The sequence below is a fragment of the Mustelus asterias genome, chromosome 14, assembly GCF_964213995.1.
Source record: "Mustelus asterias chromosome 14, sMusAst1.hap1.1, whole genome shotgun sequence".
Taxonomy (NCBI): Eukaryota; Metazoa; Chordata; class Chondrichthyes; order Carcharhiniformes; family Triakidae; genus Mustelus; species Mustelus asterias.
In genome coordinates this window covers 3,615,057-3,640,163 of record NC_135814.1, presented here as the reverse complement: position 1 = coordinate 3,640,163, position 25,107 = coordinate 3,615,057, and the positions used below count along the sequence as shown (strand labels likewise).

The 25,107-nt window shown below is 46.0% G+C and overlaps 1 protein-coding gene across 2 annotated transcripts; it reads left to right on the top strand.

Moving 5' to 3' along the window:
• Positions 1 to 3,070: 3,070 nt before the first annotated feature.
• Positions 3,071 to 20,042, top strand: LOC144503451 (keratin, type I cytoskeletal 18-like). 2 transcript variants are annotated; one of them, XR_013499479.1, is made up of 8 exons: positions 3,071 to 3,614; positions 7,950 to 8,032; positions 9,646 to 9,802; positions 10,292 to 10,456; positions 11,133 to 11,258; positions 14,788 to 15,033; positions 15,794 to 15,834; positions 19,163 to 20,042. XR_013499479.1 is itself a non-coding variant. In XM_078227777.1 (8 exons), the coding sequence occupies exons 1-8, from the start codon at positions 3,246 to 3,248 to the stop codon at positions 19,255 to 19,257; spliced, it is 1,251 nt and encodes a 416-aa protein (XP_078083903.1). In that variant the 5' UTR covers positions 3,071 to 3,245; the 3' UTR covers positions 19,258 to 20,042. The 2 variants fall into 2 exon arrangements, 1 of the variants encoding a protein (XP_078083903.1); XM_078227777.1 differs by having other exon boundaries at positions 14,788 to 15,002.
• Positions 20,043 to 25,107: the final 5,065 nt, after the last annotated feature.

The window sequence follows — 25,107 nt, the reverse complement described above, 5'->3', positions numbered from 1 at the left end:
GTCGGGCATTTGAGGCCAGGCATCCACGGGGGGGTGAGCATTTGGGGCCAGGGGTCCCGGGTGGGGTGGGCATTTGGAGCCAGGGGTACCGGGGAGGGGGGCATTTGGAGCCGGCGGTCCCAAGGGGGGCATTTGGGGCCGACGGTCCCGGGGGGGGGCATTTGGGGCCGGGGGGGGGGGCATTTGGGGCCGGGGTCCCGGGTTGGGAGGCATTTGGGGCCGGGGGTCCCGGGGTGGGGGGGCATTTGGGGCCGGGGGGCATTTGGGGTGGCATTTGGGGCCGGGGTTCTCGGGGGGGGGGGGCATTTGGGGCAGAGGGTCTCGGGGGGGGAATTTGGGGCTGGGGTCTCGGTGGGCATTTGGGGCTGGATGTCTCAGGGGGGCATTCACGCGGGCATTTGGGGCTGGTGGTCTCGGGGGGGGCATTAGGGGTGGCATTTCGGGCCGGATGTCTTGGGGGGGCATTCGCGCGGGCATTTGGGGCTGGCGTTCTCGGGGGGGGGGGGGGTGGGGTGGCATTTGGGATTGGGGCTTTGGGGGGCATTTAGGGTTAGGTTTGGGGTATATTTACGGTATTTAGGGAGTGGGCATAGGATATTTAGGGTCTTTGGGGGTATTTAGACTGTATATTTAGGGTATTTAGGGAGGGGTAAAGGGGTTTAGGGGGTATTTGGGGTTTGGGGTACATTTAGGGTATTTTGAGTATTTAGGGAGGGGGTATAGGGGTGTTTACGGGCTGGGGTATATTCAGGGTATTTGGGGGTCTCTATGGAGGGGATAAAGGGTTTAGGAGGTATTTAGGGTCAGGTTTGGGGATATTTAGGGTATTGGGGGTATTTAGGAAAGGGGTGTAGGGGTTTAGGGGGTATTTGGGGGCATTTAGGGAGGGGGTGTAGGGGTTTAGGGGGTATTTAGGGAGGGGGTGTAGGGGTTTAAGGGGTACTGGGGGTTATTTAGGGAGGGGGTGTAGGGGGTATTTAGGGAGGGGGTGTAGGGGTTTAGGGGTATTTAGGGAGGGTATAGGGGGTATTTAGGGAGGGGGTATAGGGGATATTTAGGGGTTGGGGTATTTGGGGTATATTCAGGGTATTTGGGGGTCTCAATAGAACATAGAACATTACAGCGCAGTACAGGCCCTTCGGCCCTCGATTTTATGCCGACCAGTGAAACCAATCTAAAGCCCATCTAATCTACACTATTCCAATATCATCCATATGTTTATCCAATAACCATTTGAATGCCCTTAATGTTGACGAGTCCACTACTGCTGCAGGCAGGGCATTCCACGCCCTTACTACTCTCTGAGTAAAGAACCTACCTCTAACATCTGTCCTATATCTATCACCCCTCAATTTAAAGCTATGTCCCCTCGTGTTAGCCATCACCATCCGAGGAAAGGGAGGGGATACAGGGTTTAGGAGGTATTTAGGGTCAGGTTTGGGGATATTTAGTGTATTGGGGGTGTGGGGGTGCAGGGGGTATTTAGGGGTTGGGGTATTTAGGGAGGGGGTGCAGGTGGTATTTAGGGGTTGAGGTATTTGGGGTATATTCAGGGTATTTGGGGGTCTCTATGGAGGGGATACAGGGTTTAGGAGGTATTTAGGGTCAGGTTTGGGGATGTTTAGGGTATTGGGGGTATTTAGGGGTTACAAAGAGCAAAGAACAAAGAACAATACAGCACAGGAACAGGCCCTTCGGCCCTCCAAGCCCATGCCGCTCCCTGGTCCAAACTAGACCATTCTTTTGTATCCCTCCATTCCCACTCCGTTCATATGGCTATCTAGATAAGTCTTAAACGTTCCCAGTGTGTCCGCCTCCACCACCTTGCCTGGCAGCGCATTCCAGGCCCCCACCACCCTCTGTGTAAAATATGTCCTTCTGATATCTGTGTTAAACCTCCCCCCTTCACCTTGAACCTATGACCCCTCGTGAACGTCACCACCGACCTGGGAAAAAGCTTCCCACCGTTCACCCTATCTATGTCTTTCATAATTTTATACACCTCTATTAAGTCTCCCCTCATCCTCTGTCTTTCCAGGGAGAACAACCCCAGTTTACCCAATCTCCCCTCATAACTAAGCCCTTCCATACCAGGCAACATCCTGGTAAACCTCCTCTGCACTCTCTCCAAAGCCTCCACGTCCTTCTGCTAGTGTGGCGACCAGAACGGGGCGCAGTATTCCAAATGCGGCCGAACCAACGTTCTATACATCTGCAACATCAGACCCCAACTTTTATACTCTATGCCCCGTCCTATAAAGGCAAGAAAGGGGAGGGGGTGCAGGGGGTATTTAGGGGTTGGGGTATTTAGGGACGGGGTACCGGGGGTATTTGGGGTTGGGGTATTTGGGGTATATTCAGGGTATTTGGGGAGGGGGTGCAGGGGGTATTTGGGGAGGGGGTGCAGGGGGTATTTGGGGGTTGGGGTATTTAGGGAGGGGGTGCAGGGGGTATTTGGGGTATATTCAGGGTATTTGGGGGTTGCTCTCACCCGGCTGATCACATCGGAGAACTTGTTGTTGAGCCCTTTGATCTGCTCCTTCTCCCGGTCCCGGGCCAGCCGCTGCTCCGGGTCGATGTCAACCCGCGGAGCCTCGCCCAGGAACGGAGCCGCCGCCACCGAGAAGCTGCGGGGCACCTGCCGCAGGCTCACCGACCGGAACCCGCCCGTCCGCGGGGATCCAGCCCGCAGTGAGGACATGATCACTGTGATCTCCGGGGATCTGCTCCGCTGTGGGGGGGATCTGCTCCGCTGGAGGGGGATCTGCTGTGGGATCTGCTCCGCTGGAGGGGGATCTGCTGTGGGATCTGCTCCGCTGGAGGGGGATCTGCTGTGGGATCTGCTCCGAGTGCCGGATCCCGGCCGCGCGCCGTTCATTTAAAGGGATATTTGCATCCGCCCCGCCCCCTGATTCTATTGGATAGAAAGAAGAGGCGGGGCTCCGATTAGCCACGCCCCATTGATGTTAATGAACCCCAGGGCGTGTCGGCGCCACCTGATTGGACAATCCAGCCGCCACTCAAACCAACTCCCCAGGTAAATATCACCGAGATTCTCACCTGAGACACAGAGAGAGGATCCCCGACCCGGCACAGACAGACAGACAGACTCCCCCTACCCCGGCACAGGATCCCCAAACCCAGCAGAGAGATTCCCCGGAGCAGAGAGAGATCCCCCCGTCCAGAGATCCCCCCCCTGTGCAGAGAGATCCCCGCAGGTTGAAGCTTGCCGCCCCGGTGTCCAGATGAATTATAACCGGGGGCCGCAGAGCCGCACGGTCAGCGCCAGCAGCATGGTGTTACTGAACTCCCCCCGGAGACCCAGCAGCGCGCTGAGCCTCCAGGGCGATGGGAATAGGGGCCTGAGGTTGGCCTCTTACAGCCCGGGCAGTGTGTCTAATGTGAGCAGGATTGGGGCATCGAACAATGTCAACCAGCAGGATGAGCTGCAGGGTCTGAATAAGCGACTGGCCAATTATCTCAGCAAAGTGAAGAGCTTGGAAAGCGCCAACAAGGAGCTGGAGATCAAGATACAGAACTGTCTGGTGAGCAAAGGTTGCCGGGCTCGGGACTGGAGCTGCTATGAGAAGCCAGTGTTGGATATTTGCAAACAGGTGGGCGCTTATTCCTCTCTCTCTTACATTTGCCTTTTCAAATTGCTCCGATTGCTTTATTTTTTATCAGCTGGTCATGAGCAAGTTTTTAAATTTGATTTATTGTTGTCAGATGTATTAGTACACAGTGAAAAGTATTGTTTCTTGTGCGCTGTACAAACAAAACACACCGTTCATAGAGAAGGAAAGGAGAGAGTGCAGAATGTAATGTTACGGTCATAGCTAGGGTGCAGAGAAAGATCAACTTAATATAAGGTAAGTCCATTCAAAAGTCTGGCAGCAGCAGGGAAGAAGCTGTTCTTGAGTCGGTTGGTAGGTGATCTCAGAATTTTTTATCTTCCCGATGGAAGAAGGTGGAAGAGAGAATGTGTGGGGTCCTTAATTATGCTGGCTGCTTTGCTGAGGCAGCGGGAAGTGTAGACAGAGTCAATGGATGGGAGGTTGGTTTGTGTGATGGATTGGGCTACATTCACGACCTTTTGTAGTTCCTTGCGGTCTTGGGCAGAGCAGGAGCCATAGCAAGCTGTGAAATGACCAGGTGTGGAGATGCCAGCATTGTTATGGGGTAGACACAGTAAGAAGTCTCTCAACACCAGGTTAAAGTCCAACTGGTTTATTTGGTAGCACAAGCTTTCATAGCGCTGCTCCTTCATCAGGTGATGAAGGAGCAGCGCTCCGAAAGCTCGTGCCACCAAATAAACCTGTTGGATTTTAACCTGGTGCTGTGAGACTTCTTACTATACAACCAGAAAGAATGCTTTCTATGGTGCATCTGTAAAAGCTGGTGAGTCATACCTGACATGCCAAAGTTTTTTAGTCTTCTGAGAAAGTAGAGCTTTCTTAACTATAGTGTTAGTAAGGGGGACCAGGACAGGTTGTTGGTGATCTGGACACCTAGAAACTTGAAGCTCTTGACAATTTCTATTTCATCCCCGTTAATGTAGACAGGAGCATGATCTCCACTATTTTGAGGTGTACACAGATGTCAGGTGGGAAATAAAAGGGAGAACTGGATTGAATATGACAAGTTCAGAGGGGAAGTGAAGTCAGCAACAAAGAGTATGAGGCAAGACTGGCAGCTAACATCAAAGGCAATCTGAAATTCGTTTATAAGCTTAAGATAGCCAAAGAGACTGGTAAAACCAGAAAACAGAGTTACACATGGAGGCAGCGAGCTTGCTGAGATACTAAATCAATACTTTACATTTGTCTTTACCAAGGAAGAAGATGCAACCCAAGTCACAGTGAAAGAAGAAGTTAGTTTAGATACAATGGATTTAAATTCAGAAGGAGGAGGTATTAGATAGGCTGGCTGCACTCGATTGGTCACCAGGATCAGATGGGGTGCATTCGAGGATACTGAGGAAGTTGTGTGGGGGGTCTGGCCACAATTTTCCAATCCTCCTTAGGTCCAGGGCTGATGTCAGACAACTGGAGAATTGCAAATATTATGTCTTTGTTCCAGAAACTCCAAGCCAGTCAGTTTCACCTTGGTGATGGGAACCCTTTTTAGTTCTTTGAACAGACACCCAACACAATATTTGTGCAATGGCAATGTGGTTAGCACTGCTGCCTCACAGCACCAGGGACCCAGGTTTGATTCCAACCTCAGGTCATTGTCTGTGTGGAGTTTGCATGTTCTCCGGAACCCTTTTTAAACAATGATTCGGGAGAAAATTAACAGTCACTTGGGCAACTGTGGATTAGTTCAGGAAAGCCAACATTGGATTTATTAAAGGCAAATCCTTTTTAACTAAGGTGCTGGAGTTTTTGGGTGAATTAACAGAGGGTTAATAAGGGCAACGTGGGTAAAGTGCTAGACATGGGTTTCCAAAAGGGGTTTGAAAAAATGCCTCTCGTAGCAAGCTGCTCTGTGGCAGAGTAAGTCCAGAAAGTGGTTTAAAAAGTACATGGGACCCTGAGCTTTATAAGTAGAGGCATCATGTGCAAAAACAAGGAGGTTTTGGTGAATCGCTATAAAACACTGGTTTGGCATCAACTGGAGAATTGTGTCTCGTTCTGGGTGCCACTCTTTAGGAAGGATGTGAAGGCTTTAGAGAGAGTTCAGAAAAGATTTACAAGAATGGTTCCAGCTATAAGGAACTTCTGTTATGTGGATAGATTGGAGAGGTTGGGTCTTTTCTTAGAGAAGGTTGGGAGGAAATTTGATAGAGATGTTCAAAATCATGGACAGAGTAGAGAAACTGTTCCCATTGGAAAAGTTGAGAACCTGAGGACACCAATTTAAGAGGACTTGAGGTAAAACTTTTTTGCCCAGCAAATGGTTAGGATCTGAATGCACTGCCTGAGGGTGTGGTGGAGATTGATTCAATTGGTAGCTTCGAAAAGCAATTGGACAAAAACCTCAAGGGGAAAAGAATTGCAATGCTCTCGGTGAAAGGGTGGATGTGTAGGACTAGCTAAACTGTGCTAGCAGAGAATAAATGGGCCAAGTGGCTTCCTTCTGCACTTTAACCTTTCTATGATTTTAGTTTTCATGTGAAGAACATAAGAACATAAGAAATAGGAGCAGGAGTAGGCCATCTAGCCCCTCGAGCCTGCCCCGCCATTCAATAAGATCATGGCTGATCTGATAGTGGTTTAGTTCCACTTACCCGCCCACTCCCCATAACCCTTAATTCCCTTATTGATCAGAAATCTATCTACCTGTGACTTAAACATATTTAACGAGGTAGCCTCCAGTGCTTCAATGGGCAGAGAATTCCAGAGATTCACTACCGTCTGAGAGAAGTTCCTCCTCAACTCTGTTCTGAACTGACTCCCCCTTATTTTGAGGCTGTGTCCTCCAGTTCTTGTTTCCTTTCTAAATGGAAAGAATCTCTCTGCCTCTACCCTGTCCAGCCCCTTCATTATCTTATATGTCTCTATAAGATCTTCCCTCAGCCTTCTAAACTCCAACGAGTACAGGCCCAATCTACTCAATCTCTCCTCATAAGCTAACCCCCTCACCTCTGGTATCAACCTGGTGAACCTTCTCTGTACTCCCTCCAAGGCCAATATATCCTTCTGCAAATAAGGGGACCAAAATTGTACACAGTACTCTAGTTGCAGCCTCACCAGTACCCTGTACAATTGCAGCAAGACCTCCCTGCTTTTATACTCCATCCCCTTCGCGATAAAGGCCAACATTCCATTTGCCGCCTTGATCACCTGCTGCACCTGCAGACTGAGTTTTTGCGATTCATGCACAAGGATACCCTTGTGAGCCAAGTGAGCTTAAGGGGTGGATAAAGTTGGACTCGGGTGAATGGAGCGGTAACTAGGGGGCATAATTATAGGGTTCATGGTGGGAGATATAGGAAGAATGTCCGAGGTAGGTTTTTTACTCAGAGTGGTTGGGGTGTGGAATGGACTGCCTGCAGGGATAGTGGAGTCAGAAACTTTAGGAACATTTAAGAAGCTATTGAATAGGCACATGGAGTACTTCAGGATGATGGGGAGGAAATAGCTTGATCTGGGTTTCAGACAAAGCTCGGCACAACATCGTGGGCCGAAGGGCCTGTTCTGTGCTGTACTGTTTTATGTTTTATGTTCTAAGAGCACAGATCTCATTCAGAGCCCACTTAAAGGTGAAAGGGGGAAAGTTTAAGGGGGATGTGCAGGGGAAGTTTTTCATGCAGAGAGAATGGTGGGTGCCTGGAACGCGCTGCCAGAGGAGGTGGTGGAAGCAGGCACATTAGCAACATTTAAGAGGCATCTGGATGGGTCCCTGAATAGGAAGGGAATAGAGGGATACGGACTGGGTAAGGACAGAAGTTGTTTTTTAGTTTAGTTAAGATATCATGATTGGCATGGGCTTGGAGGGCTGAAGGGCCTGTTCCTATCCTGTACTTTTCTTTGTCCAAAAGTTGGTTCAATGTTTACATCTACACTGGAAGTTGGGCATGTAAACATGTAGCGCTGTAATTATACACCAATCGTGACACTGCAGTGATGTTGTTTGGGAAAAGTGCAAATCCAGTGTAACAGGTGCATGGACAGTGAACAGAAAGTTTGTCTAATTGTACGAGTTTTAATCCTTGTTCACATACAGCTTTGTAGCAAATATAGCTTCATGCATTTAAGCCTATTCTTTGCACCGTGTAAGTTAAGTTTAAGCTCATGAAAGTGTGTTTCTCTCTGCCTGTGTGTCTCTCTCTCAAAATCCTGGCAGACACATTGCTACATTCAGTTATTATGGAGTGGATTGTTAGACTAAACCTACAATTAATCTGTTTAATTCCCTCATAGAAACTGATATCCCTCATGGAGGGACTGCTGTTGATCTATTAATGAATGTGATATATTTGTATCGACCGATCCCTTTCCCTGCAGGTCCAGGAAACCAACATGGATAATGCTGGCTTGACTCTACAGCTGGATAACTGTGAACTGGCTTCTGACGATTTCAAAGTGAAGTGAGTGTGGCACAGGGATTAAAAACTGGAATACACGCATGGTTCAAAGGGTAGATTCATCTTCTCGGGTGGTGCCAACTGCAGAGGGTCCCTGTTTATCTCCATTCAGAGCCAAGCTTCCTGATGGCAGATGGATTAACATTTGGGATCATGCTGTCGCTCTCAGTGACACTTCTGTTAGAGAGACAAATAACAGATGGAATCCCAACCACTGCAGTGACCCCTGACCCCCAGCTCTGCGGGGCCAATGGTCCAAAGCTGTGTGAATAGCAAAGATGGTGGGCGAATACCCTGATCACAGGTGAAGGGCAGGAATAGGGTGGGGCACCAGTGGGTTGAAGATTCAGAAGTAGAGGCAAGAATATTGGTTTTAAAAAATTCTTTGATTTTTGAAATGATTCAGATTAGTCAGGACACTGGAGAGAACTCCCCTGGTCCCAAACAATGGCATTGGATCTTTCTGTACTCTACTGGCTTTTCCAATCTCCTGTCAGCTTTCATGGTTACTTACTGATCCCAGTTCACATCAATGAACTGTATTTCTCAACTCGTCATTGTAGAGACAGCAGAAGCTGGGATTGTTCCCTCGAGTTGAGAAGTTTAACGACAGATTGAAGGTGATCAGCAAACTAACCAGAAGGCAGATGAGCAGAATTGTTTTATGCAGCGAGTTGTTGGGATCTGGGAGGCGCTGCCTAAAAGGGCGACGGAAACAAATTCAACGGGAACTTTCAAAATGGAATTGGAAGGGGAAAATTTGTGGAACTCTGGGAAAAGAGCACGGGTGGACAAGAGCTAGTACAGGCACGATGGGCTGATTGATCTCCCTCTGTGCTGTAGGGGTTTAAAAAAAAAAGGGTGGCATGGACAAGTTAGGCCGAAGGGCCTGTTTCCATGCTGTAAACCTCAATGATTCCATGACTCTATGTATCATTCTAGACTTTCCAATGAAGAACTGGATAAATACTTGGAAAGGAGAAATTTGCAAGGCTAAAGAACGGGAGGATTAGAATGAATTGGATCGCTCTTTCATTGAGCTGACATTGGCCAGAAGGGCCAAGTGGCTTTCTTTGGTGCTGAATGAGTCTCTAATTTGAACTTGTGGACTCTGGGTTGCTTTCCAACACTAGGGAGATGGTGGCATAGCGGTAATGTCACTGGATTGGTAATCCAGCGGCCCAGACAGATGCTCTGGTGGCATGTGTTCAAATCCCACCAAATTGGAATTTAAATTCAATTAATAAAGCTTGGAATTAAAAGCTGGTGGAATTTGAAGTCCATAGAAATCTGGAATTAAAAGTCATTAGACCATGAAGCTATCATTGATTGTCATAAAAGATTGTCATCTGGTTCACTAATGTCCTTTAGGGAAGGAAATCTGCCGTCCTTACCCGGCCTGGCCTACATGTGACTCCAGAGCCACAGCAATGTGGTTGACTCATACTGTCCTCTGAAATGACTGAGTGAGACACTCAGTTCAAGGGCAATTAAGGATGGGTAACAATGACTGCCTTGGCAGTGACACAAAAGAATAAATAAAAGGATTCACTGGGCCACAAGCTCTGGAGCATTTCTGGAGGCTGCTTTCTAACTCATCAATCATTGGTCTCTAGGTGGCAGTCAGAAGCAGAGTTGAAGCAATCCGTGGAGCAGGACCTCCATGGCCTGAGGAAAATCCTCGATGACACCAACGTGGGTCGCATGCAGCTGGAGTCGCAGATTGAGGCCATGAATGAAGAGCTGAGTTACCTCCGCAAGAATCACCAGGAGGTAAAAAGAATGATAGAATCATATAGTGCAGAAAAGACCCTTTGGCCCATCAAGTCTGTACCAACACATGTGAAACACCTGATCTCCCACCTAATCCCATTAACCAGCGCTTGGCCCATAGCCAATAGAACTCACGTTTATACAGCTGTCTTCCACTGTGTCGGGACATCCCAAAGCGCTCCACAAACAATGGCGTTCTTTCTGAAGTGTAATCACTGTTGCAATGTAGGAAACGAAGGAAGATCCATAATGCAATCTGACAATGACCAGATAATATTTAGTGAGTTTGGTTAAAGGATAAATATTGCCCACTGGGGAGAATAATCCTGCTATTCTTTGAAATAATGGCTATGGGACCTTTGCTGTGTGTCCTATAAGTCAGATGGAGTCTTGGTTTGACAGTTTATCTGAACGATGGCACCTCTGACAGTGCAGCACTCGCTCTGTCCCTGTGATAGTCACTAACTGTCTCTCTCTGTCTCTGTGTAGGATGTGGATGAGCTAAAAAGGCAGATTGCAAATTCCAGTGTTTCTGTGGAGGTCGAAAATTCTGATGACGAGGATCTTGGGAAAGTGATGAACAAAATACGAGAGGAATATCAGGCCCTGGCTGATCAGAACAGGAAGGATGCAGAGGAGTGTTACAAAAAGAAGGTCAGAGGGCTCTGCGAGATTTGAGCTGTGTGAGGGCATGTGAATGTATGTCTCTGCAAATCGTGCATGTCACAATGTGTCACTGTCTGCCTGTGTCTCTGTCTGTGTGTCACTGTATGTGTGTGTGTGTGTCTGTATCTTTGTGTGTGTGTCACTGTGTGTTGTCTCTAAGTGTGTGTGTGTGTGGATGGAACTTGTGGTGAACCATCGTTGGTTCCCACCAGGTAGTACTGGGCCAGGGTCTGGCCAGTACGATGAGTCTGTATATATGTTGCTGTTGGGGTTAGGGTTGGGCTGTTCTACCTGTATTATAGTTATTATGGTACATCCCAGTCGGGCTCCGCCTCCTGGGAGAGGTATAAAGGTCACTGCTCTGTCTGGGACCCCTCAGTCTGGGATCGTGTATTATATATGGTAGCTCTATTGTAGTAGTCAATAAAAGCCTTTATTTCCTCGAGCATCTCGAGCCTCATGAGTTATATCGTGCATCAGAACTTTACCATCCTCTTGCCGTTGGGACTTTCTGCTGCTGTTGTCGGTGGTGCTGTTTGAAAAGCTCTCCACATTTCCTCGCCCTCTGTCCCATTGTGCTGGGATTGTGAAATTCCACCCCGTGTCGGTTTGTGAGTTTTGTATTTCTGTCTCTCTCACCTCGATTCGGTTCTGTCTCTCCCAGTTTGATGCTGCCTCTCTTGAAGCTTCGAGGAATAACGAGGCCCTCCAGGCAACAAAAAATGAACTAATTAACCTGCGGCGTCAGATCAAAAACCTAGAGGTTGAGCATCGCTCACTGGTGGCCACGGTAAGTCCCCAATTAAATCGCTCAGCGAATCGATACCAACTACAGCATTCAACACTTCATCCACTCACACACCAAGCAGGAGTTTGAGTCAATTCCTGTCTCTGTTACTAAGAGACCAGCATTTAAATTGGGAACATAGGGACAGGAGTAGGCCATTCAGCCCCTTGAGCCTAGTTTGCTAATCAGTTCTTCCATGGCTGATCTTCCACCTCAAGCACCATCTTCCTGCGCTGTCCCCATATCCCTTCATGTCTTTACCATCTCAGAATGACTGAGTCTCCATAGCTCTCTGGGATAAAGAATTCCAAAGATTCACCCTCTGAGTGAAGAATTTCTTCCTCACCTCAGTCCGAAATTGTCTACCTCTTATTCTGAGACTGTGTTCACTAGTTCTCGGCGCCCCAGGCAGGGGAAACATCCTTCTTGCATTGATCCTGTCAAACCCTGGATTAATTTTGTGTTTGTGCTTGAATGAGATCAGCTCCCACTCTTCTAAACCCTAGCAAATACATGCCCAGTCTCCTCAATCTCTCCTCATTGGACAATCTTGTCATCCTAGAGATTATATTCTTTCTTGGATAAGGAGACCCAAACTGTATACTGTACCCCAGGTGCCATCTCATCAAGCTCTGTACAATTGCAGCAAGACATCTTTACTCCTGTACTCAAATCCTCTTGTACTAAATAGCTTTTGCCTTCCTAGTTGCTTGCTGCAGCTGCATATTAGCTTTCAGTGACTCATGAACAAGGGCACCAGGGTCCTTTTGGACATCTATACTTCCCAACCACTCTCCATTTAAGAATAATCTGTCCCAGCAAGGGACCTGTTATAAATTTAAAAAGGATTGTAGGTTGTTTGAGAGATGATCACATGATTTGATACTGATGTCATTAGGGTGTTTGCAGGGGCTGCTGTTTTACTTTCAGGGTTTGTAGATTGTACGACAAGACTTCCTGGAATAAATCTCTTGTTAGTTTGAATATACGTGTGCAAGCCACGTCTTGTCTTTTTGTGTAAAACCCACAATCCCTAATATCTTTAGGATATTGAGGACCCAACACCAATCCCTGGGAGTTTACCACTGGACACAGGCTTCCAGTCACAGAAACAACCTTCAACTGTCACTCTCTGCCTCCTGCCACAAAGCCAATTTTGGATCCAATTTGCCAAATTGTCCTGGATCACATGGGATCTTACCTTCTTCATCAGCCTCCCATGCGGGACCTTGTCAAAATCCTTACTAAAGTCCACGTAGACTACATCAACTGCACTACCCTCATCCACATAACTAGTCACCACTTTGAACAATTAAAACAATATTTTAGATATGATCTCCCCCTGACAAAGCCATGCTGACTATCCTTGATTAATCTTTGCCTCTCCAAGCGGAGATTAATTCTGTCTCTCAGAATTTTTTCTAAATAGGTTCCTTACCACTGATGTTAGGATTAATGGCCTGTAATTACCTGGTTTAATCCCTACTTCCCTTCCTGAATAATGGAGCCACGTTACCTGTCCTCCAGTCCTGTAAGAAGTCTCACAACACCAGGTTAAAGTCCAACCTTTGGACTTTAACCTGGTGTTGTGAGACTTCTTACTGTGCTTACCCCAGTCCAAAGCCGGCATCTCCACATCATGACTCCAGTCCTGTGGCCAGAGGAGATTTGAAAATTATTGTCAGAGCCGCTGCAATCTCCTCCCTTGCCTCCCACAGCAGCCTGGGATACATCTCATCTGGGCCTGGGGATTTATCCACTTTTAAATCCACCAGAACCGCTAACCCCACCTCCCCCTCAATGCTAATCTGTTCAATGATATCACACTCCCGCTCCTGTTTCCTGTTCATATATCATTCTTTTTCGTAGTGAAGACAGATGCAAAATACAAATTTAAAACCTCACCTACACCTTCTGGCTCACACAGGTTGCCACTTTGGGCCCTACTCTTTCCCTGGTTACCCTCTTCCCTTTAATATTTTTATAAAACACCTTTGGGTTTTCCTTTATTTTACCCGCCAGTGTTCGTTTTTCCTGCCGCCTCTTCACTCTCCCAATTTCTTTTTTAAGAAACCCCTTGCACTTTCTGCACTCCTCTGGGGCTTCTGTTATTTTCAGTCACCCGTATCTGCCATAAACCTTCCTTTTTTTCCTTATCCAATCCTGTATATCTCTTAACATCCGGGGTACTTTGGAATTGGTAATGGGAACATGTTGGTCTTGTACTCTCTCTATTTTAAACTAGATGGAATGTTTCACAAATTTGTCTGACATGATTTCCATTTCACAAATTATTTTGCCCAATCCTCCCATTATTTTCCAAGTGCACAGTTATCACATCCCTTTTAATAGATTCTAATATTTTCCCTATAATTGATGTCAGGCTAACAGGCCTGTGGTTCGTCACTTTCTCACTCCTTTCCTAAAGAGTAGGATTACATTTGCAAGCCTTCAATCTACCAGAACTATTCTGTCTGCCATCTCCATAGCGACTTCTCTCAATATTCTGGGGTGTCGATTATCAGATCTGGGGGATTTATAAACTTTCAGTCCCTTTAATTTCTCTGGGACAAGCTACTATTCTCTCCCTTTTATTAACTGCACTTTTAAAGACTCTTTTAACCTGTCTTTTATTTTTAGTTAGTTTACCCTCATTATATCTTTTCCCTCTTAATCAACGTTTTGGCAGTGATTGGCTGGTTTATAAACCACTCCCAATCCTAAAATTTGCTGCTGCTTTTTGCAACACAGTAAGCCTTTTCTTTTAATCTAATACTATCCTTAACTTTCTGAATGAGCCACGGATGAGTCTTTCTTGCTGAATTTTTGTTTTTCAATGGAATGTATTTTTGTTGAACATTCTGAATTGTCTCTTTAAATGTTTCCCACTGTTCATTTATCTCTATACCTTTAGCCTATTTACCAAATTAACCTGAGCCAGTTCTCCTCTCATGGCTATGTAATTGGCTTTGTTTAAGTTTAAAATTCTTGTTTGTAATTGGACTATATCGCTTTCAAACCTAACATGGAATTCTATGGTATTATGATCACTATTTCCCATTGGTTTTTCTATGACTAAATAAACCTCATTACACAATACTAGATCTAGGGTATCTTCATCCCTAGTTGGTTCCACAATGGATTCCTCTTAGTCACTGTCATGAAAGCATTATGCAAACTCATCTTCTACAATTTGATTGTTCCAGTCTAGATGAAGACTGAAGCTGCCCACAATTATCACCTTTCCTTTGTTACAGGCTCCAGTGATTTCCTGTTAAATGTTCTATCCAATATTATCATTACTGTTAGGCACCTATAAATGACCCATCAGAGTTTTCAGCTCAGTAACTTTGGGCCTCACTGGAAACCTCTCTGCCTCCTTAAAACATTTGGCTGAACCTTTGATCACCTGACCTAATATCTCCTCATGCGGCACATTGTCAGTGTCTGTTTGATAAAGCTTCTGAAACCCATTTTACAAAGTTACAATGCACTACAGCCTGTTGCCGTTAAACGAGTTTTCTCTCATCAGATCAACTCCCTGGAGGTCACTCTGGACGACACCGAAGATCGATTAGCTGCCGAGCAACAGACCTTGAACCAGAGCATTCTGAACCTGGAGCAGCAGCTCGCTGATCTCCACGTTAAACAGAACGTCCAGAATGAAGAATACCAGACTCTCCTCAACACCAAAATGAGGCTGCAAGCTGAGATTAACACCTACCGTGGCCTGCTGGATGGTGAAGGGTAAAGTCACCTTTTGGTTTGGTTTGAGGAGGTTTGTGAGCTTGATTGAGAATGAATGTGAGTTTTTTTCTATCAAGTGGATCAAAATATTTCAGGATTTGGAATATTGTACAGGGGAAGTTTTATTCTTCATTATTCAAGGCTCCTGAAGCAGCTGGAAAGAAATGAGAACTTGTCTGCTTTGCAAATAATCCCATTTTTCACCATGTCCATTTCCAAGCCAATCACCAACACCTGATATGAGTTTTAATTCCCACTGTCCTGTAGTTTCCTACAATTCAACACTCCTCTTTCAGATATTCTTGGAACATCTCTTGTCTATTAAAAATCTAACTCAACCTCAAATAAATTCAATGACCCAGCCTCCCCCGGGGAAGAGATTACCACAGATTAATGACACTGAAAGAAAATCAATTCTCCACATCTCAGTCTTAGATGGTAAACCTCTTATTCTTAAATGTGAGCAACCCTGGGAAAGGAGTCATATGGACATGTTCTTCCCTCGTGTGACTCCAGCCACACTCATGACACACGAGCTCTCACTGGAGAAACCATGTGGTGGATAGAGAGGTGTCTGGGGCACATAGGATTGTGGGTATTATTGCTGCCATTGTTATCTGATTGCTGCAAGAATTGATGTGTTGGGTGACCTCTGGGGATATGTGTGTGGGGTGGTAGTGATTAGGGACAAATGGTTATGTGGTGAAGCCTCTTAAGTTGAGTTGGTGACTCACCCTCAATATCTCCATGATACCAATCCTTGCTATTCTCAAACGTGTTTCTGTTTTCAGAGCCAGTCAGTCGGACCAATCAAGTCGCCCTATCATTGGAGGTGAGTTGGTGACTGCAATGCTTAGAGGAATTGACACAGCCACATGAACTGTTTGAGGCGTCGCAGGCAGCAACAACCCTGATCCTCCCCCGTGTCCACAGTCATGTATTTTCCAACGGAGATCTTCCGCTTGAATAAGGCCTGGAAGACATGGCTGACCTCTCTAAACCCGATAGCTGTGAGGCAAATTGAAATAATCTGACTCCTGCTCCAACTGGAAGCAGTGAACTCAACCCAGACTCAATGATGTATTCCACCAAGTCCACTGACTTATTTTTTTAAGTAAGAAGTCTCACAACACCAGGTTAAAGTCCAACAGGTTTATTTGGTAGCAAATACCATCCATTATTTTTTTAATACAGGGGAACCTAAAAATATGACATGGAGAAGAATTCAGTTGTTTTAATATTAATTACAATATGGTTGGGGTGCAGGGGCCAATTTCAAAGTGGCAGACAGGTGGCAGATAAAGTTCAGTGCAGAGAAATGTGAAGTGATTCATCTTGGTAGGAAGATCATGGAGATACAATATAAATAGGGGTGCAAAAGCAGACGGACCTGGCTGCATATGTGCATAAATTATTGAAGCTGGCAGGATAGATTGTGAGAGCATGGTTAATACAGCATATTATATTCTGGGCTGTATTAATAGGGACACAGAGTGCAAGAGCAAGGAGGTTACACTGAACTTGTATAAGACACAAGATTGGCCTCAGCTGAAGTATTGTGTGCAGCTCCGGGAATCACAATATAGGAAAGATGTGAAGGCATTGGAGAGAGTGCAAGAAATGTTCATGAAAGTGGTTTTAGGAATAAGGAACTTTAGTTATGAAGATAGATTGGAGGGCGTTCTCCCTATGTCTGCATGGGTTTCCTCTGGGTGTTCTGGCTTTCTCCCACAATGCAAAGTTGCGGAGGTTAGATGGATTTGCTATGGTAAATTGTCCCTTTGTGTCCAAAGATGTGTAGTTTAGGTGGATTAGCCTTGATTAAAAACACAATGTTACGGGGATAGGGTGGGGGGGTGGGTCTGGTAAGATGCTCTTTTGGAGAGTCGGCGCAAACTTGATGGCCTCTTCCTGCATTGCAAGGATTCTATGGCTTTCCAACAAGTGAATGGTTAAGAACTGGGACGCACAGCCTCAGTGTGTGGTGGAGGCAGGTTCCATCAAAGTATTCAAAACAGAATTAGACTGTTATCTGAAAAGGAAGAACGCGCAGAGTTACAGAGAGAAGGTGGCGGAAGATGGATGGAGAAGGTGGCACTAGATTATTTGCTCGTTTGGAGAACTGGTGCAGAAATGATGGGCCAAATGGCCTCCTACTGTGCTGCAACAGTTCTGTAATTCTGAAAATAATGGGTTTTAGGATTATCAGGATCTGGTCACTTCAGACTGTTAAAATAAATAGGTGAGCGTAATCCAGGGGCAAATTTCATAATTTTCACATCAGAAATTAGGCCTTTGGATTAAAGATTTGGATTAAAGATTGGTGCATGTTGTTCCATTGTTTAAGATAAGAGAAGGAGGCGCTGGGTAACTACAAATCTGTCAGTCTGGTTACTGGAAGTTACTGGAACCTGTTACTCAGGACAAAGTGATTAAATACCAGGCCAGGCACTCCTGATTAACAAGAGTCAGATATGGATTTGTGGTCATGCCTGACTACTCAAGTTGAGTTTTTGGAGGAGGTTACTAGCATGGTGGATAGTGACAACTCGGTGGATGTTGTCTATATGGACTTCCAGAGGCACAAGATTCTACACACACATGGAATTGGCCATAACCTTGTGATACGAGTCAGTAATTAGTTGGGAGGGAAGAGACAGAGAGCAGCAATGAAGAGAATGTTCTCCAATTGGGGTGATATAACAAGTGGTTTTCCTTAAGGATCTCTGTTCTGGGTCCTCAGCATTTGGAATAGATGGTTTTATATCCAAGGTAATGCAAAGTTAGGAGTCATAGTAAGTTGTTTAGGTGGGAGTAGGCTGTTGCAGAGGAGAATAGACAAATCAGGTGAATGGGGAAAAACCCCCTGGCAGGACAACTTCAACATGGAACAACGTGAGGACATCCAAGATGTTGAGAGGCATAGTGGACTCTCAGAGGCTTTTTCCCAGGGTGAAAATGACTGCTACGAGAGGACACAGGTTTAAGGTGCTGGGGAGTAGGTACAGGGGAAATGTTAGGGGGATGTTTTTCAGAGGGTGGTGGGCGAGTGGAATCGGCTGCCGTCAGTGGTGATGGAGGCAAACTCAATAGGGTCTTTTAAGAGACTCCTGGATGAGTACATGGGACTTAATAGGATGGAGGGTTATAGGTAGGCCTAAAAGGTAGGGATATGTTCGGCACAACTTGTGGGGCCGAAGGGCCTGTTTTGTGCTGTTTTTCTATGTTTCTATGTTCTAATTCAAATCCGAGGGGAAAATAAATTCTCAATGGGGGAGATGTGGAGGAGCATTTACACTGGGGGTTCCGTGTGTGCAACTTATTCAAAATGAACGTACAGGTACAAAAAATAATGAATATAGCTAATGGTCTTTATTTCGAGGGAGTTGGAATATCAAAGTGAGGAAGTTGATCATCAGTTGTATAGCACCCTGGTCAGATCCCGTCCGGAGTAACTGGCTTCAGTTGTGGGCCCCGCACCTCAGGAAGGAGATTTGGGCCTTGGAGGGGGAACAGCTCAGATTCACCAGAATGATCCCGGGGCTGAAAGGGTTAAATGATGAGCTTGATTTGCATTGGCCAGGTTTCTGCTCCCTTGAATGTGGAAAGTTGATATAATCGAGAGTTTTTAAAGGAGCATGTTACTAAATGGGGTAAACACAGAGAACTTCTTACCTCTGGCTCAGGGAAATGGAACCAAGGCAGGTAAAAGGGGCTGATACAACTTGACCAGGATTTAATAACTGATGGAGCTGGGTTTAACTCCTGTCACTGACTATTTCAATTTAGTCACTGCGTACCGCAATAAACTCATGTCCTGTGAACCAACCACACCACCCCAACACCCCATGTTCCCATATACTCACTGGACCCACACGTGTACTTGTATATTCACAAGGTGTACCCTCACATACCTGTGGACTCATCATGTACCCTCACACATACCAATGTACATGTGAACCTTCACATAGGCTGGCATACTCACTACAAACCCTCACATATTCCCGTGTACTCAAACTGTGTGCCTTAAAAATATATACACGTACTCACTGTGTACCCTCACATATATCTGTATACTTACCGTTTGCTTACCTGTGCACCTGCTGTGTAGCCTCATGTATATCCCCGTACTTACTAACTGCCTTTCAAATCTATTGCAGAAAAGAAAGCTAAGAAAGTCATCATAATTTCCCAGAAGCTTATTGATGGGAAGGTGGTTTCCGAGAAACAGGAGACTGAAGAAATTCTGCAGTAAAAATCTTCCTCGTGTGGCGAAAGATTAAATTATTTCCCTGAAGCTATTTCAAGCTAATAAATGTGTTTGGGGGGGGGGGGGGAAGGGACTGTCTGTAGATGCTGATGAGACTATTCTGTTTGCCCTGTTTCTGTTTGGTAAGGGGTGGGGGTGACTACTGGCTGTCTACGCTCATGTGTTCCATGCTGTGTTTGTTTTAAAAAGGGGAACAGTTCCAGCCAATGATGTAACCATCACTTTTATCAAAGATGCATTAATGTGTCTGTGGTTCCCAGATGGTGTTGTTGGGTCAGTTGATTTGGGTTAACATTTTGTGGTAAAATCGGTGCCCGTTAACTGCACGTGCGGCTGCCTGAATATTCGGAATCCTCTGACGTTTTCCTGCTTTGTCACTGAGTAATCTGTATATCCACTGTGTATTCTCATTTATTCACTCCATCGTCATTTTTTAAATTCATTCATGGGATGTGGGCATTGTTGTCTAGGCCAGCATTTATTGCCCATCCCTAATTGCCCTTGAGAGGGTGGTGGTGGTGAGCTGTCTTTTTGAATCATTGCAGTCATGTGGTGTAGGTACACCCACAGTGCTGTTAGAGAGGGAGTTCCAGGATACACTCTGTGTTCTGTGTACTTATTGTACACTCCCATGGTCCTCTGTGGAGGTTTAAACTATTATCTATGGATAAAATAAAGATCTCTATATAAAGGGGAAAACAATATTGGGGTCTGACAATTTGATTGTATCTGTTCCTTTTTGCTGGTGTAATAAAAGACTAAATTCATAACTTCCTGCTGTCTTACTGACTAAACATTTCTTATGCAGTTTTCTGTGATAAATCCAATTTCACCATTGTCTCACTTTACAAATTCATGCATTTAGCACTTATTTTCAGGGTGGGCTGTCACTTTTGTGATAGCGTTGCTCCAAAGGTACGGTGACAGAAACAAAACGGGTTCGGATTCTTTGTGGTGGCATGGCTGACATTATCTGATTTGTCTAATTTATTTGTAGATTGAAATCACACCCCCCCCCCCCCCCCGCCACCCCGATTATCACTGTACCTTTCTGATAACCTCCCTGTATACTGGGTGGCACAGTGGTTAGCACTGCTGCCCCACAGCGCCAGGGACCCGGGTTCGATTCCCGGCTTGGGTCACTGTCTGTGTGGAGTTTGCACGTTCTCCCCGTGTCTGTGTGGGTTTCCTCTGGGTGCTCCGGTTTCCTCCCACAGTCTGAAAGACGTGCTGGTTAGGGTGCATTGGCCATGCTAAATTCTCCCTCAGTGTATTCGAACAGGGCTGGAGTGCGGCGACGAGGGGATTTTCACAGTAACTTCATTGCAGTGTTAATGTAAGCCTACTTGTGACACTAATAAATAAATAAAAAACTCCCAGTGTCGTTACTGTTTCGGTCGGGAGGGGGGGAGGGGTGGAGAGGGAGAGAGAGAGGACTATTGACAAACCCACAGGTGACTTCTTACCTTTGCTATTTTTTATCTCTACCCAAACTGATTCTAAAACTTGTTCACTAGAACTAAGGTTATCGCTCATTTGTAGTAATGACATCCTTAATTAACAGAGCGACCCCTCCACATTTTCCCAGCTTCCTGTCCTTCCTAAACGTCACATACCCTTCAAAAGGCAGTAAGGGGAAAACCAAAGACAAGTCAAAAAGGGCCACATTACATCATAATTGTAAGAAGGCAATAAATGTAAAAACAAATAAGCCTGAAGGCTGTGTGTCTCAATGTGAGGAGTGTTTGTAATAAGTGGATGGATTCACTGAGCAGTTATTGACGGATATGGTGTAATTGGGATCACAGAGACCCAGGGATGGGAACTCAATATCCAGGGGTATTCAATATTCAGGAAAGGCAAACAAAGGAAAGTGGTGGGGGGAAGCGGGAGTAGTGTTGCTGGGTAAAGAGGAGATTAATGCAATAGTAAGGAAGGACATTAGCCTGGACGATGTGGAGTCTGTATGGGTGGAGCTGCGGAACACCAAAGGACAAAACTCGCTCGTGGGAGTTGTGTACAGACCACCAAACAGTAGCAGTGAGGTTGGGGATGGCATCCAGCAGGAAATTAGAGATGTGTGCAGCAAGGGTACAGCAGTTATTATGGGTGACTTCAATCTGCATATTGATTGGGCTCACCAAACTGGTAGCAATGCGATGGAGGAGGATTTCCTGGACTGTATAAGAACGAAGAACAAAGAACAAAGAACAGTACAGCACAGGAAACAGGCCCTTCGGCCCTCCAAGCCTGTGCCGCTCCTTGGTCCAACTAGACCAATCGTTTGTATCCCTCCATTCCCAGGCTGCTCATGTGACTATCCAGGTAAGTCTTAAACGATGTCAGCGTGCCTGCCTCCACCACCCTACTTGGCAGCGCATTCCAGGCCCCCACCACCCTCTGTGTAAAAAACGTCCCTCTGATGTCTGAGTTATACTTCGCCCCTCTCAGCTTGAGCCCGTGACCCCTCGTGATCGTCACCTCCGACCTGGGAAAAAGCTTCCCACTGTTCACCCTATCTATACCCTTCATAATCTTGTATACCTCTATTAGATCTCCCCTCATTCTCCGTCTTTCCAAGGAGAACAACCCCAGTCTACCCAATCTCTCCTCATAGCTAAGACCCTCCATACCAGGCAACATCCTGGTAAACCTTCTCTGCACTCTCTCCAATGCCTCCACGTCCTTCTGGTAGTGCCGCGACCGGAACTGGACGCAGTACTCCAAATGTGGCCTAACCAGCGTTCTATACAGCTGCATCATCAGACTCCAGCTTTTATACTCTGTACCCCGTCCTATAAAGGCAAGCATACCATATGCCTTCTTCACCACCTTCTCCACCTGTGTTGCCACCTTCAAGGATTTGTGGACTTGCACACCTAGGTCCCTCTGTGTTTCTATACTCCTGATGACTCTGCCATTTATTGTATAACTCCTCCCGACATTATTTCTTCCAAAATGCATCACTTCGCATTTATCCGGATTAAATTCCATCTGCCACCTCTCCGCCCAATTTTCCAGCCTATCTATATCCTGCTGTATTGCCCGACAATGCTCTTCGCTATCCGCAATTCCAGCCATCTTCGTGTCATCCGCAAACTTGCTGATTACACCAGTTACACCTTCTTCCAAATCATTTATATATATCACAAATAGCAGAGGTCCCAGTACAGAGCCCTGAGGAACACCACTGGTCACAGACCTCCAGCCGGAAAAAGACCCTTCGACCACTACCCTCTGTCTCCTATGGCCAAGCCAGTTCTCCACCCATCTAGCCACTTCTCCTTGTATCCCATGAGCCTTAACCTTCTTAACCAACCTGCCATGTGAGACTTTGTCAAATGCCTTACTGAAATCCATATAGACGACATCCACGGCCCTTCCTTCATCAACCGTAAGGGATGGTAAGGGATGGTTTTCTCGACTAATATGTCAAGGAACTAACTAGAGAGCAGGCCATCCTAGGCTGGGTATTGTGTAATGAGAGAGGATTAATTAGCAACCTTGTGGTGTGAGATCCTTTAGGGAACAGTGACCATAATAAGGTAGAATTCTTCATTAAGGTGGAGAGTGAAACAGTTAAATCTGAGATTCGGGTCCTGAACTTGAAGAAAGCTAACTTTGATGGTATGAGATGTGCATTAGTTAGGATAAGCTGGCAAAGGATACTTGAGGGGTTGACAACAGATAGGCAATGGCAGACATTTAAAGAACACATGAATGAACTTCAACAACTGTACCTCCCTGTCTGGCATAAGAGTAAAACGGGGAAGGTGGCTCATCCCACAGCTAACAGGAGAAATCAGGGATAGTGTTAAAGCCAAAGGGGAGGCATAGAAATGGCCCAAAAAAGCAGCAAACCTGAGGATTGGGAGAAATTTAAAATCCAGCCGAGGAGGACAAAGGGTTAATTTGGAAGGGGAAAATAGAATGCGAGAGTATGCTTGCAGAAAACATAAAAACTGACTGCAAAAAGCTTCTATAGATATGTGAAGAGAAAAAGACTGAAGACAAATGTAGGTCCCTTACAGTTAGAATCAGGTGAATTCATAATGGGCAACAAAGAGATGGCAGACCAGCTGAACAAATACTTTGGATCTGTCTTCACTAAGGAGGACACAAATAACCTTCCAGAAATATTAGGGGACAGAGGGTCTAGCATGAAGGAGGAACTGAGGGAAATCCTTATTAGTCAGGAAATTGTACTGGGGAAATTGCTGGGATTAAAACCCAATAAGTGCCCAGGGCCTGATGCTCTGCATCCCAGAGCACTCTAGGAAGTGGACCTAGAAATAGTGGATGCATTGGTGATCATTTTCCAGCATTCTATAGACTATGGAAGAGTTCCAGTGGATTGGAGGGTGGCTAATGTAACCCTGCTTTTTAAAAAAGGAGGAAGAGAGAAAACAGGGAATTATAGACCGGTTAGCCTGACACCGGTGGTGGGGAAAATGCTGGAGTCAATTATTAAGGATGTAATAACTTGAACATTTGGAAAGCGGTGACAGGATTGGTCCAAGTCAGCATGGATTCACTAAAGGGAAATCGTGCTTGACAAATCTTCTGGAATGTTTTGAGGTTGTGACCAGTAGAGTGGACAAGGGTGAACCAGTGGATGTTGTGTATCTGGACTTTCAAAAGACTTTTGACAAGGTCCCACACAAGAGATTAGTGAGCAAAATCAAAGCTCATGGTATTGGGGGTAATGTATTGACGTGGATAGAGAACTGGTTGGCAAACAGGAAGCAGAGAGTGGGAATAAATGGGTCCTTTTCAGAGTGGCAGGCAGTTACCAGTGAAATACCACAGGGTTCAGTGCTGGGACCCCCGCTGTTCACAGTATACATTAATGATTTAGGCGAAGGAATTGAATGCAGTCTCTTCAAATTTGCAGAGGACACTAAGCTGGGTGGCAGTGTGTGCTGTGAGGAGGATGCTAAGAGGCTGCAGAGTGACTTGGACAGGTTGGCTGAGTGGGCAAGTACTTGGCAAATGTAATATAATGTGGATAAATGTGAGGTTATCCACTTTGGTGGCAAAAACAGGAAGGAAGGTTATTATCTGAATGGTGGCAGTTTAGGAAAAGGGGAAGTGTAACATGACCTGGATGTCATGGTGGAACAGTCGCTGAAGGTTGCCATGCAGGTACAGCAGGCGGTGAGGAAAGCTAATGGCATGCTGGCCTTCATAGCAAGAGGATTTGAGTATAGGAGTAAGGATGTCTTGCTGCAGTTATAGTAAGAGTTTTAACAACACCAGGTTCAAGTCCAACAGGTTTATTTGGTAGCAAATGCCATTAGCTTTCGGAGCGCTGCTCCTTCGTCAGATGGAGTGGATATCTGCTCTCAAACAGGGCATACAGAGACACAAAATCAAGTTACAGAATACTGATTAGAATGCGAATCTTTACAGCTGATCAGGTCTTAAAGATACAGACAATGTGAGTGGAGGGAGCATTAGGCACAGGTTAAAGAAATGTGTATTGTCTCCAGACAGGACAGCCAGTGAGATTCTGCAAGTCCAGCAGGCAAGCTGTAGGGGTTACCGATAGTGTGACATGAACCCAAGATCCCGGTTTAGGCCGTCCTCATGTGTGTGGAACTTGGCTATCAGTTTCTGCTCAGCGACTCTGCGCTATCGTGTGTCATAAAGCCCGCCTTGGAGAACGCTTACCCGAAGATCAGAGGCTGAATGCCCGTGACCGCTGAAGTGCTCCCCCACAGGAAGAGAACAGTCTTGCCTGGTGATTGTCGAGCGGATCCGTTGTTGAGCGGATCCGTAGCAGACGCTACGACAACGGACACCGCTCGACAATCACCAGGCAAGACTGTTCTC

What these genes read in the sequence shown, in the direction of transcription:
- LOC144503451 (XM_078227777.1), top strand. Translation starts at nt 3,246, where the DNA reads ATGAATTATAACCGGGGGCCGCAGAGCCGCACGGTCAGCGCCAGCAGC. An exon ending in TCCGCAAGAATCACCAGGAG is followed by an intron (nt 9,803 to 10,291) that starts GTAAAAAGAATG and finishes GTCTCTGTGTAG; the next exon opens with GATGTGGATGAGCTAAAAAG. An exon ending in AAGTCGCCCTATCATTGGAG is followed by an intron (nt 15,835 to 19,162) that starts GTGAGTTGGTGA and finishes AATCTATTGCAG; the next exon opens with AAAAGAAAGCTAAGAAAGTC.